The 13,643-nt window shown below is 39.3% G+C and overlaps 1 protein-coding gene across 3 annotated transcripts in view; it reads left to right on the top strand.

The window, feature by feature from the left end:
- Positions 1-13,643, top strand: part of RTTN (rotatin) — a 157,798-nt gene that overhangs the window by 30,388 nt on the left and 113,767 nt on the right. For all 3 annotated transcript variants that reach the window (XM_047698161.1, XM_047698162.1, XM_047698163.1), the window contains 6 exons: positions 2,167-2,379; positions 4,057-4,169; positions 6,386-6,512; positions 10,622-10,747; positions 11,261-11,377; positions 12,383-12,522. In XM_047698161.1, coding sequence (XP_047554117.1) covers positions 2,167-2,379; positions 4,057-4,169; positions 6,386-6,512; positions 10,622-10,747; positions 11,261-11,377; positions 12,383-12,522 — 836 coding nt within the window. The remainder of the gene's footprint in view (positions 1-2,166; positions 2,380-4,056; positions 4,170-6,385; positions 6,513-10,621; positions 10,748-11,260; positions 11,378-12,382; positions 12,523-13,643) is intronic.

Below are 13,643 nucleotides of genomic sequence, written 5' to 3' on the forward strand. Positions count from 1 at the left end.
CTCATGAGACATCATTCCATTTGTGGTCTTAAATACCATCAATTTGCTGACATCTCCTGGATTTGTAGTTCCAGTACACATGTGTCACCCGAACTGCAAACTTGCATTTATTCACCATCCTTTTTGACATTTTCACTTGGGTGACAGTTGATGTTTCCAGGAAAGTGTGTCTCAACCCCAGTTCTTCACTTATGCTCTGTTCTTTCTACAGTCTTCCCTCTCTGGGTAGGTAGCACCTTCATTCTTCTAGTTGTTTGTTGATCACAACTAAGCAAGAATGCTTAGATTCATCCTTGATTTCTGTCTTTCACACACACCTAGATCTAGTCCCTCTGCAGAATTTGTCATTTCTTCCTTGACATCTGTCTGGAATCTGAACACCTCTTGCCATTCCCACTGCTGTTTCCAAAGTTCAAGCACCTTTCTTGCCTGGATTGTTGTGGTAACTTCATCATTGATGTCCCACCTTCCCCCCCTTGCACTGTTTCATCTTTTCCCTACAGACTGTTCTTGATGCTTGCTTGAAATTTTCCAGGGCTTCTCCAAAGACAGGTTTTAAGATGAGCCAAAGTCTTACCTGATGTGGTCAGTTTGCCCCTGCACTGGCCTCCTTGGATCCAGATACACTGGGTGTCTGGGTCTTTGTACTTGTAGTTCCCTCTTCTACTAATGCTGTTCTTCCAGATAATCCACATGACTCCTCACTCCTCCAGGTCTTCATTTCAATGTTGCCTTATCAGGGAGGCCTTCCCCTTCTGCTCTGGAGTAGTGACACTTCCCTTCCCTTGTTCTACTCCCCATTGTGTCTCTTCCTCTCCATCGTTCCCGTCCCTTGTTTCCCTTCTTAGCATTACTGATCACACCTGATGTCTTATGAAATACATTGATTTACTCTGCCTTCTTCACTGGAATATTTTCTTCCTGAGGGCAGAGGGTCTGTTTGCTTCCTCCTGTGCCCTCAGGATCTGGCATACAGTAGGGGAATACAGTAGGGGCCCAATAATTTTTTCCTGAGTGAGCAAATAATAGGTGATCAGGTAACTCAGTTTGCCTCTCTTTTTTCCGCACTAAGAGAGTTCTTCATAGAATCATGAAATTTCTCTTGACTTTCTAAAAGCTGCTATCTTAATAGCTGGGTTTTTTTTTTTTTCCCATGGTTAAGAACCTAAAAATTTGATTCCTTTAGTTTCTGATATTTATTTGGCAACTATATTTCATTGAGAAGCATTATTTAGCTGATTCAGTCCTTAATCTTAGATTTTTAGGTAGTAACTAATTATCCTTAAAATAGGTTATCCATGAAATGAATGGTGACCAAACCTACTTTAATAAAGACATCATTTCAGCCAAAGTAGTGAGCTCTGCCAAATGATTTTCTCCAAACATTGAATTTTTAATCCTTTGTGTTTTTTAATTGATTCATAGAATCCTGTCACTAAGCTCTAATTGTTAAAAAACCAGGACCTAAACAGTTCTTTCAATTTTAAGTTAGTTGATTAAGGTTAAAAAATGTATAATATAAAATTTGAGCCTGTGGTTTTATACTAATTAAGGGTCAGTTTTCTTTGGGTGTTCTAGAACTATTTAAATATTGTTGAATTTCCCCTTTTCCCTCTAAAATACAAACTAAACAAAAATTCAATATCTGTTCAAATCAATCTGCTGTTATGCTTGATTTAGTGTTACTCAGTTCAACGTGTAGTTAAATAAGCCCTGGGTTATGTGTTCAGCTTTGGTAGGGACGTGCTTGTCTTCAAGAATTTATTGCATTATTCTGGGGATTTATGTGCATAGCATGAAATACTCAAATCAAAAAGCCTCCTGCTTTCGGTTCAATAGCAGAGTTATAAACAAGGTGGAGAGTCCAGTTCTGGCTGTTGGTAGTTCTGGTTGTTGGTTTAGGGAAGAAGTAAGTATCCTCTATCCCAGGCTTTGGGAATGTGTTGAAGATTGCACTTCAGTTATTCTGGGCAGAGAAAAATTACAGTGAACAAGACATGGAAGTGAGTAGTACATTAGGGAATAGAATTTTCTTTGGAGAAGCCTAGACTTTGTGATATAGAGAATGATAAAAATAGGAAGTTGAGCTAGCTACATTAAGATCATATAGTCTACCATGTTTTTCATAAAAAATTTTTAACTTTTTTATTTTTTTTACTCATTAAGGCAGGCCAACTTTTACCGGAACCTATGTCAGCAGCATTATTTCTAGTTTCTTTGGACATGCCTATTTCTTTGGAATATCCAAATATTCATGAAGCTGTTGGGGCATATTTGGAACAGCTGAATTCTGAAAACTACAGTATTTATAAACGAGCTGCAGAGGCTGTTTATTCAATTGAATGTACCTGTAACTTCCTGTCTGATGTTGGGAAGGAGGTAAACAGTTTCTTAATATCTTCTAAATATTCCTTTGCTAAAATATTTGGAAAATATAACCTATACTTTCAAATCAATGGACATATAATAACTGTATTGTGGGGGTACATTATTATTGAATGGTCACTTGTCAGGTTAAAGTAAGGATATGGTATGTGTGAAGGTAAACAAAGAATTTATGGGACTGACGCGCTGCCTACTGCGCTAAGGAAGCGGGTAAATGAAGACTTCAGATAGATGAATGGTGTATATTCATAGGATCAGTTGTTTTTAAAAAAGACAATAATTATTATCAATGTCTTAATATTTAATAATTCCTTTTTTTTAAAAAAGATTTTATTTATTCACTTGACAGAGAGAAAGATCACAAGTAGGCAGAGAGGCAGACAGAGAGAGAGGGGGAAGCAGGCTCCCTGCCGAGCAGAAAGCCCGATGCGAGGCTCTATCCCAGGACCCTGAGATCATGACCTGAGTTGAAAGCATGACCCAAGTTGAAAGCTTAACCCACTGAGCCACCCAGGTGTCCCTAATAGTTCCTTTTTGAAGTGATTTACTGTCTATGAACACCGTGACAATTGACATAAACACAATTATAAAGGCCATTTTAGTGCTTACTATAGATACATGTTTCCTTTAATATTTTATAAACCCTTAGTACATACTCACACAGAGAGCCTGATTTTTTATTAAATAAAACCATGAACTAGATTGTTTTTAAGGTAAGATGAATTTAGGTGCAATGTTATAGCAATAATTATATTTTGTTTATCCCTTTTAGAGAGACTATTAATTACAATTTTTAGTATTTTTATCAGTGATGGGATTAGTGAGTCTTAAAATAGACACTGACTACAATAGGTGTTTACTGTTTGAAAGTACTGTTTGAAAGTTCCTGAAAAATTGGGAACTAAATTCTTAACTCTTTTTGTTCCCTACAGGGGAAGCTATCTCAGCCTCTAATTTTCCTTCATTTACCCTTACTTTTTTTCTTTTTTCTGTAGCCATATCTCAGTGCCAGTGGCATCTTGTTTCCTCTGTGATAGAAGTGCAAATTGTCTTTCAATTGAATTAATTCTGTGGTGTTCTGCATGGTTATTTAATCATGCATGTACTGGTTGTCCTTTATGTTTGCAAAAGCAGTCAGGATGTAGAAGGGCGACATGGATCATCAAGATATATGAGTCCTGCCTTGAGTCTACTCTTGGGCATTTAGCAAGGAATTTTTCCCACATTTTTCCACCTAAGCTGACATTTTTAGTTTGCTGGTTGGGAAAGTGGACTAAAGCAAATGTGAACGGTTTCAAGGTCTCTGAATAATCTAATTTCTCTTTAAATTTTACTTAGTTAACATACAGTGCAGTATTGGTTTTTGGAATAGAATTCAGTGATTCATCACTTACATACAACAGCCAGTGCTCATCACAAAATGTGCCCTGCTTAATACCCTTCACCCATCTGTCCTATTCTGCAGCCACCTCCATCCATCAACCCTCAGTTTTCTATCGTTAAGAGGCTCTTATGGTTTATTTTCCTGTATCCTTCCTCCATCCCTTCCCATATGTTCATCTGTTTTCTTTCTTAATGAATGATCTAATTTCTTGAAGTTGCTTAGTTAGCTATTGAGAATTCTGTTGTACCTGAATTTGACATTTACTGTTTCATTCTGCTCTTTTTTAGGGAGAGAGGAATCTCTTAGAATTAGTGGAGCTGGCAGACCAAGCCTTGGGAAGCTTTTCCTATCATCAGCATTTCCCCCTAATAAAGGAAATCATCTGCCTGTGTTCAAAGATGTAATATTCTCTTTCTTGATATGATTATATTATTATAGGATGTATTGTCTGTGTATGCACTTAGAAGCAATGAAAACAGAAATGGCCTTAAATCTTGTTACTGTTTTTAATTAAAATTGTTTTTATATATGTCTGACCTCTAAATCTGTATGTATAGCTGCGTTAGGGCAGTCAGCTATTTTATTCAAGGGTAAACTTTAAATTCCATGCCTGTAATCAACATTAACTATCCCTGGATTTTCGTACATTTGTTTTGGTGTCCATCCAAACTAAGTATTCAAACATATTTGTTTATTTATCTTTAAAGATATCTTTAATTAATAACTTAAGTTGAGGGTCTTTTAATGTTTCGTTACTTTCTACCTTTTTCTATGTGGATTTTTAGAATGCATCATGCATTTGTTAATTTATTTTGAAGACACTGGGGGGCCCCTGGGGGGCTCAGTCCCTTAAGTGTCTGTCTGCTTTGGGCTCAGATCATGATCCCAGGGTTCTGGGATTGAGCTCCACATCAGGCTCCCTGCTCAGGAGGGGAGTCTGCTTTCTCCTTCCTCCCTCTGCTCATCCTCTGTCTTCCTCTCTTTCTCTGTCACTCTCCTCTCTCTCAAATAAATAAATCTTAAAAAAATATTTTGAAGACATTGGAGCAGATTCCTATTTAGAATTTAGTATCTTCATTGCTTTTGAAGAGTAAATTCCATGATGATAAATATTAAGTATGGGTTTTTAAAATTTATTTATTACATCACATAGTTAATGTTTGTGTATGTGTGTATTTATGTGTTTATGTATAGTAAGAAAATTTATGATCTGTTCTCTTAACAAGTATCAAGAATATAATACAATATTAGCTGTAGTCATCATAGAGAACTTTAGATTTCCAGAATTTGTACGTTCTGAAAAACTAAAACCTTGTATGCTTTGACCAACATCTCCACATTTCCTGTGTTCCTCAGTCCCTGGCCACCACCATTTTGCTCTCTGTTTCTATAAGTTTGACTTTTTTAGATTACACATATAAATGAGATTATGCAGTGTATTTGTCTTTCTGTACCTGGCTTATTTATGTTACTTAGCATAATGTCTCCATGCTCATCTGTGTTGTTAAAAAGATTTCTTTTCTTTTTTAAGGCTGAGTAATATGCCATTGTGTGTGTGTGTGTGTGTGTGTGTGTGTGTGTGTGTGCATATATATATACACACACACACTACATTTCTTTTGTATTTGTTCAACCTTCAAGGGACACTTCGTTGTTTCCACATATAGTTACTCTTGAAAAACACAGATTTGAACTGTGAGGGTCCACTTATGTGAGGGTTTATTTCAATAAATATATGTACAGTGCTATAAATGTATTTCTCTTACCATTCTTTAGATTTTTTTTTTCTCTAGCTCTATTGTAAGAATACAGTGTATATGTAACACATATAACATACAAAATATGTGTTAATCATCTGTTTATGTTACTGGGAGGGCTTCTGGTCAACAGTAGGCTATTACTAGTTAAGTATTTGGGGATTCAAAAGTTATACACGGATTTTTAACTGCAGGGAGGTCAGTGCCCCTAACCCCTGTGTTATTTAAAGGTCAGCTGGAGAAGGGAGTTGAGGGAAATTGGAAGGGGAGGTGAACCATGAGAGACTATGGACTCTGAAAAACAATCTGAGGGTCTTGAAGGGGCGGGGGGTGGGAGGTTGGGGGAACAAGGTGGTGGGTATTAGGGAGGGCATGTATTGCATGGAGCACTGGGTGTGGTGCAAAAACAATGAATACTGTTACGCTGAAAATAAATTAAAAAAAAATAAAGGTCAGCTGTATTGAACAGTGTGAATAATACTGGGATGTACATGGGAGTACAGATATTTTCTTCAAGATACTGATTTCATCTCCTTTGGATTTATATCCAGTAGTGGGATTGCTGGATCATTTGGTAGTTCTATTTTTAATTTTGAGGAAACACCATACTGTTTTACATAATGGCTGTATATCAGTTTACATCCCAAATATGGGTTTTTAAAGACTTCTTTTGTACTTTTCAAGAGAATATTTTTTCCATTGAGACAGGTAAGGTCTTGGGTAAATATTAATACTGGGTTAGTTAAATAGATTTCAGTTGGAGAAATTGGAGTAGGAAGAAACCCCTTCCACTGTGCTTTTCAATCTCTTGAGTAACTCACTTACCTTAGATATCTTGGATGTTTTATCTTTTTAACAGTTGGAAATCTGCACAGGCCAGTCCATTACTTCAAGGAGAAAGTCAGAAGGTGTTTCTACGCATGTTATCTCACCCATTACTGCAAGTGAAAGTGGAAACTTACAATTGCTGTCTGGAAATTATTAAGGTGGGTTTCTTTTGGTTTTTGTTTTTTGTTGTTGGAGAGAGCGAATAGTGGATTCTCTTATTTTATTTTATGTATTTATTTTTTATATAGTATTTTACTTTATTTTTAAAATAGGCTCCATGCCCAGCATAGGGCTTGAACTCATGACCCTGAGATCAAGAGTTGCATTCTCTACTGACTGAGCCAGCCAATGCCTCTGGATTCTCTTATTCAAACTCTAAAATTAATTGACATTTTGTGTGAGATACAAGAATTATTACCATAAAAATAAATGACAGTTATTAGTCAACTTTAAGACATTTTCGCTATTAATTCTCTAAATACCAAGTCTAGCAATTGAAGTGCTTTTGAAGAAAATTTGTCAAGAATTACATTTGTGTTTTGTTATTTAATGATGGAAGCATTGTAAGAAAATCTTGATTTCTACCATGTATTCAAGTCATTTCTGGGTGCTTTCGTGGCTCAGTTGGTTAAGCATGGGCATAAAAATACCATCTGAATCACTGCTTTTATTTATTTTGGGTGTATATATCCAGAAGTAGGATTACTGGATTGCATGGTAGTTCTGTTATTAATGTTTTGAGGAACTGCCATGCTGTTTTCCATAGTGGCTGCATCATTTCATGTCCCCACCAGTAGTACATGAGGTTTCCAGTTTCTCTACATGCTCCCCAACAGTTGTTATTTTCTGTTTTAATAACAGCCACCCCAGTCTCATCATGTTTGCTTTTAATTTACTCATTAAGTTTAAATTTCACTTACTCCATTTTTATTACGATGCTTTTTCTTTGCTTCTTTTTTAACTTCTTTTTTTCTATAATAATCTTTCATTTTCTTCTTTTGCTTCTTTGGAAATTGTGAACATACTGATTTTATAATTTATTTAGGTTATTATTTAGAATGCTTTCATTTATTTAAAAAAAATTTTTTTAAAGATTTTATCCATTTACTTGACAGACAGAAATCACAAGTAGGCAGAGAGGCAGGCAGAGAGAGAGAGGAAAGCAGGCTTCCTGCTGATCAGAGAGCCCCATGTGGGGCTCGATCCCAGGACCCTGAGATCATGACCTGAGCTGAGGCAGAGGCTTAACCCACTGAGCCACCCAGGCGCCCCAAGAATGCTTTCATTTATTATGGCTATTGAATCTCATATGTTGCTCATTTCAGCAGGTGATATGAAACCTTAATTGTAAGGTTTTCTTTGGCAGGTGGTTTGTACTTTGGGACTCTCATATTCTGTAGACAGTGGTTTTATATCTACTTCTGCTTTGTTTACAGGGATTTGACAGAATTGATAGGTGCTGTAGGCTGGGAGGAGTTTATTAGGGAGATATATTTTCATTTAAATATGTCTAAATGCTCATCAAAAGAACCAGCTGAGAGGGAAAGAGGGTGGCAAGTGCCTAATTAAGAGAAGCTAGTGCCTTTGAAAGTTGAAGGCATTGGGATCTAGAATATTGATGGCTGATTGAGCATAAATGGGCTTAGGTATAGCAGCAAGTGGAAGGTACTTCCTTCTATTGATTTTTTATTTTCTTTAGATTGAAAGTAAGTGCCCTGTTCAGTGTGTTTGAAATAACTGGTGTGAGTAGGAGTTTGATAAGATCAAATAGCAGGATTTGGGGGTCGTATTGAGGGTTCGGTTGATTGTTTTTATAATCTTAATAGTGAAACTAATCTACTTTGCATGATTGGCTAGCAGTTTGTGGTTTTGGAGAATGTGAGCATTTGGATCCATCAAGGGTTGTGGTTTTTCCTTAATGATGGGAGGGAAGGCCTTTGGTGAAAGTGAGCTGAGTGGTTGAAGTGAGAGCCCGCAGAATCAAAGGAGGTAAAAGCTAGAGGGGAGGAAGTAGTTCGGACTGGAGGTCAGAGAAGTATATTGTGAGGTGTTAAGCAGGTAGAAACCTGTATTTATGATTTTAGAGGAGATCTAAGTGGAAGCTAAGTTGAAGTGTTCCTGAGTTAGAGGACAGATAATGGTTATTGAGATGAGGAGGTCAAGAAGCTGAGATCTGCATGTGTGGGATAGTCCTTGCCTTCAGAAATTTAGAATAGTGGAATTGGTTTTGATATTCAGATCCTTGAAGTGGACTTTAAAGAATTCCTTGGAATGGCTTGCCAACCATTATGAAGCTTTGGATTTTATTCTAAGTACAGTGAGAAGCTATGAATGATTTTAGGCAGGGAAATGATTTGATCTATTTACCTTTTTAAAAAGATCATTCTTCCTTTCGTGTAAGGAATCAGTTGCCAGGGGTCAAGAGTGGAAGCCAAAAGACCAGTTCCACTGTAGTAGCCCCGCTGAGATGGGATCATGTGGTGGAGATGAAGGGAAAAAAGGAATTCAGGATGTATTAAGGACATAGAGCTGGTTGGTCTGCTGATAACGGGAGTAAGGTATAGAAAGTGGTCAAGAGTTCTGGGGTTTGGGATTTAGCAGTTGGATTGATGGTGCTGTCCTAAGTCTCAGATTGTGGATTGGATAGAACTCTTGAACCTGTTAAGTTTGAGATGCCTTTTTACATCTAAGTGGAGATTCTAAGTAGAGGGTGGAATATAATAATAGTAACAACAACAACAATAATGCCAGTTATAATGATGGTGATGATGGTGGTAATAATAGTGATAACGACTAATATTTATTCTATGCACCAAGTACTTTTCTAAATGTGTTATGTCATCTAATCATTATTAGATGAAAAGACCAATGTAGGTAAGCTGATACATTTAGTGATGAGAAAAGAAAAGTGTTTTCAGGGTTAGGTATTATTCCCATTATATGGATTAGTAAACTGAAGGTCAGAGAGTTCAAGTTGTTGTTGTTGTTTTTTTTTAAGATTTTATTTATTTGTTTGAGAGGGGAGAGAAAGTGTGCACACAAGCCGTGGGAGGGACACACAGGAGAGAGGGAGAATCTCAAGCAGACTCCACATGAGCACAGAGTCCACTGCAGGGCTCAGTCTCATGACCCCGAGAGCATGACCTCTGCAGAAATTAAGAATTGGTTGCTTAACTGACTGAGCCACTCAAGTGCCCTGAGTTGAAGGATTTTGAGGAGCAACTTTTTTTTTTTTTTAAGATATTATTTATTTATTTATGTATTTGAGAGAGGGAGGGAGAGGGAGAGAGCCTGCCCAAGTGCGGGGAGAGGCAGAGGGAAAGGAGAGAGAATCCCAAGCAGACTCTCCACTGAGCGGGGAGCCGGATGTTGGCCTCAGTCTCATGACCCCGAGATCATGACCTGAGTGGAAGTCAGGTGTGGATGGATGCTCAGCAGACTACACCACCCAGGCACCCCAAGTGCCAGAGCTCTTATTAAACCATAGGCCAAGGCTATGCTCTTTCAAAAGGTTAGACTATACACTTATTGTCTAGCATGATTAAAATCTAAAGAGAAAAAAATATGTAGTAACGTGTATGTGTGTGTGTGTGTGTGTGTGTGTGTAACTTTTTGACCTCTGATTTACTATTTGTGGTTAGGAAGTAGTATTTTGCAGAGTGAAAAAAAATCCATTTCTGAGAGTCATTGTTGATTTTGTATTGTGTTTTAAGTTCTGTTAATATTTCAGGTAGCTTTTATCCCCTTCTTAAGCGGTCTTTAAGAGAATACTGTTCTCTAGCTCAAATTGAGAAAAGATTTTGTGATGAGTTGGAGAGATGGCATGGAGGTAGTACTTGTATTCAGGTGCATGGCTGCATTGATGATCAGTGTCCTACAGATACGTTGTCCTTCCCTTCCTGCAAAACTTCAGGTCGATTTTTATTTGAATTTAGTTTTTCTTTCTCAAACTTCAGTAAGCAAAACGCAAAAACCCTAAGATAAGTTTATTGTGTTTTTTTAAATGTTTATCATTATGAACAACCTCAAGAGATTATGATTGTTTCAGAAGTTTGGTTATTTAATTTATCAAAACTCTGCTTGTTGGCAGAAAGTAACCTAACACATATCTCATGTAGACTCAAAAGGCGAGAGAAATTTTTTTCATCCTCTATCAGTTAAAAGTTTTAGTGAAGTGAAAAGTTAAATTAGAATTAAATTGTGAACAGAAGAAAGAGGAATTCTTTGGAACAATTAGCGTCACTGATTTTTAAAAACTATTTTACAGGAATGTTTAGGTGTCCATAATGTCACTAAACCTGTGTCTTCACTTTGTAATGGAATTCATTTTCTACTTCACCCGAAAGTTTTGTATGAAATCTCTGCATTTGGCATTCAAGAGCCCAAAAATGAGGTATGGCTTAAGAGTAAATGCAAAAGACCAGTGTATTTATTAGATACTCAGTTAAATCAAGATGCTATTCTAATATAGTTAGATAGTATGATGGGAAGTTGAAAAGAGACTTGCTTTTGATTCATGGATTCGGTTGAGATTTTATTTACATAAGGAGAAATGTCAAGGAAAATGCGAGAGTCAAGATATGAGCACGTACTTGTTCTTAAAGAATTCGGATGCGCTCTTACGTTTTCCATGTGAGATACGAGCTGTACAGTATTATAGCCAGCAGGTTATTTCACGGGAATTTTTATTTAATGCAAAAATATGCCTTTAAGGTTAAAAACAAAGGAAATCCTTAGAGAGGGAGAGTAGCTGAGAAGAGAAGGTGAGACGAAGCTACAGAACACGATCACTTGAGGGAAGAGACAGTCGTCTGGTGCGTGTCCCGCGCTGACGCAGTGTTACAGGCACGCAGGGGGCTTGAGCAGGGCCTCACTGTCGGATTCCGCCATCCGTGTTGTTGAACAGGTGAACGCTGCCGCCAGGGCCATCCTGCTTTATCTGCTGCAGGGACGACTGATGATGACAGCGGTGACCTGGAACAAGTTCATTGAGTCTCTCTGTCCTGTCATTCCAGTGCTGCAGGTACTCTGGGCAAGGCCCCGTTTCCCATCCCATTTATCTTGGGCGAGTGTGTCGGGTTGAAACACGTGCAGACGGCAGAGCTGTCATGCGAGAGAAATGAGACGCTGTGCAGGCTCTGTGGAGCGGGGGCGGGGAGTGGGTGGCTGTCTTGCTGCTGGCAGAAGGTTCAATCAGGAGAGCTAATTTGTCTGTGTGCACTTTATGGATCTGGGTGGGAGGTTAAGGAGTGGGGTGCAGGGATTTGGCACTGACTGTGAAAAATAAACTCAGCCTTCTGTAAAGGCTTTTTAGACAAAGCTAATGGTGCTTTTAAAACAGATGTTACGTAACTAAACTTGCCTGTGAATTGCATCCATGTATGTAGGCGATCGGAGTGCTACTTTGATTCACAGGTTCTGGGAAGCAGGCTTCTCCAGCAGTGATTCTGGGCGCTGAAGAGGAGTGAGGGCATTCAGGCCAGTCCCCTGCCTCCACCTCTTTCCTGTGGGCACAGGTCTAAAGATCTGGGAAGCACCTCATCTAGGGGAGGTGCCACTGCCAGAATCTCGGAAAATAGAAAAATCAGCAAGCATCAAGAGAGTTGGCATATTTTCCTGAAGTTCAATATTATTATTATTATTATTTGTTAAAGATTTTATTTATTTGACAGAGAGACAGCGAGAGTGGGAACACAAGCAGGGGGAGTGGGAGAGGGAGATGCAGGCTTTTCGCAGAGCCGGGAGCCCGACTCGGGGCTCGATCCCAGGACCCTGGGATCATGACCTGAGCCAAAGGCAGCCACTTAAGGACTGAGCTACCCAGGCGCCCCCCCAGTGTTATTTTTTTAATAAAACTTTATATAGGCTTCTTACCTGACATAGGTTATTTTGACAAGTGACTATTCACCCGAATTGAAAGAAATTTAGGAGTTACTCGACAGGCTAAAAGAATTCTTACTTTGAAGTTAAAAAGTTCAGGAATATGTATAAAACAACGAGTAATTTCTCTTTTTCTGGAATCTGTTAGGGCTATGCTGACACAGAAGATCCTTTGGGTAACTCCATTCTCCTCCTGAGCAAAGGGAGTCCTGAGGCGGGCGAAGGGGCTCTCCCCTGTACCACCCGACTGAAGTCCCTGCTGCGGCTCCTGCTCGTCAGAAAGCCGTCGTAAGTAGAGCGGGATCTGCTGCGTGTGCAGGATTTGTGGGCGCATTCTCAGAAAGCGGAGTAATTCCATCATTTCCAAGTACAGTAGAACCAAAGGAGGTAAAGGAAAGTGACTCTCCATTGTAAGGCAGAGAGAGGAATCCCGTGTGTGAAACGGAACAGACACGGGGATGGAAGTTTGGGTGCCTTCCTGACACCTTCCTTGGTGGCCAGCCTCGGGGCTAGGTCAGCATGCCTTCTCCTGGTGCTGGCACTCGGAGTGCTGCTCGCTGGCGCTGCGGACGGGTTACAAAGCCACGGGGATGGGTAGATCGTGTCTTCTCTCTTTAGAAATCGGTAGTCTTCTCTTCTGAACATTTGTTCTGAAAGTTAGTAAGTGTTCGTAAAACTGTAATGGCCCGGTTGACCATATACCGGAGTGAGCAGCATTTTCTCTTGCTTAGTTTGTCCTCCTACTTGGGAAACTAGAAAAGCATTCTTTTCGCCACCATTAGTGTAAGTGTCATTTAAACTAAAAGAAAAGAAAAATGTATTGCCTCTCTCCCTCTCTGTCAGGGCGACGTGGATCTTCTCTGTTGCTCTCTTTAGGGAACAGTGGTCATTTTTTCCCTCACCGAGAAGAGAGCAAGCTTAGTCGTAATGGATGAGCAGTGATGATGGGCAAGAGGCGGTTGCAGAGGCTGGGAGGAGCAGGCGTCCTTTCGACAGTGGATAACTTTGCTTTAATCAAACCTTACCTCAGGATAATACAGCGGCTTATTTATAAACACATGATCAGGCTGAACAATAAGGAAGTAGATGGACATCATCTAAAACACTGAGTGAATGGAGGGAGGAAGGTCAAGAGAAGAGACTACCATATCAGCGCGGAGAGTGAGGTTTCCCAGCAGGCGCAGCGCTGCAGGCCGTAGGGGCAGGTGGAGTTACGGTGTCTGCCGCTCGGGAGTGGCCTCCACACGACGGGCAGTGTCTGTAGTAACGAGCCAGGCTAGTATTCTTCACCCCCATATTGGTGATGCAACACAATAGAAGCTTAGTTTCTGTTCACCTTTGGGGGCCACAGTCTCCAGGTGAACAAAGACATACCCATCAGGTAGGCTCTTTCAAGACTTAGAGATCCC

This window comes from Lutra lutra, chromosome 12 (assembly GCF_902655055.1).
Source record: "Lutra lutra chromosome 12, mLutLut1.2, whole genome shotgun sequence".
NCBI classification, from domain to species: Eukaryota; Metazoa; Chordata; class Mammalia; order Carnivora; family Mustelidae; genus Lutra; species Lutra lutra.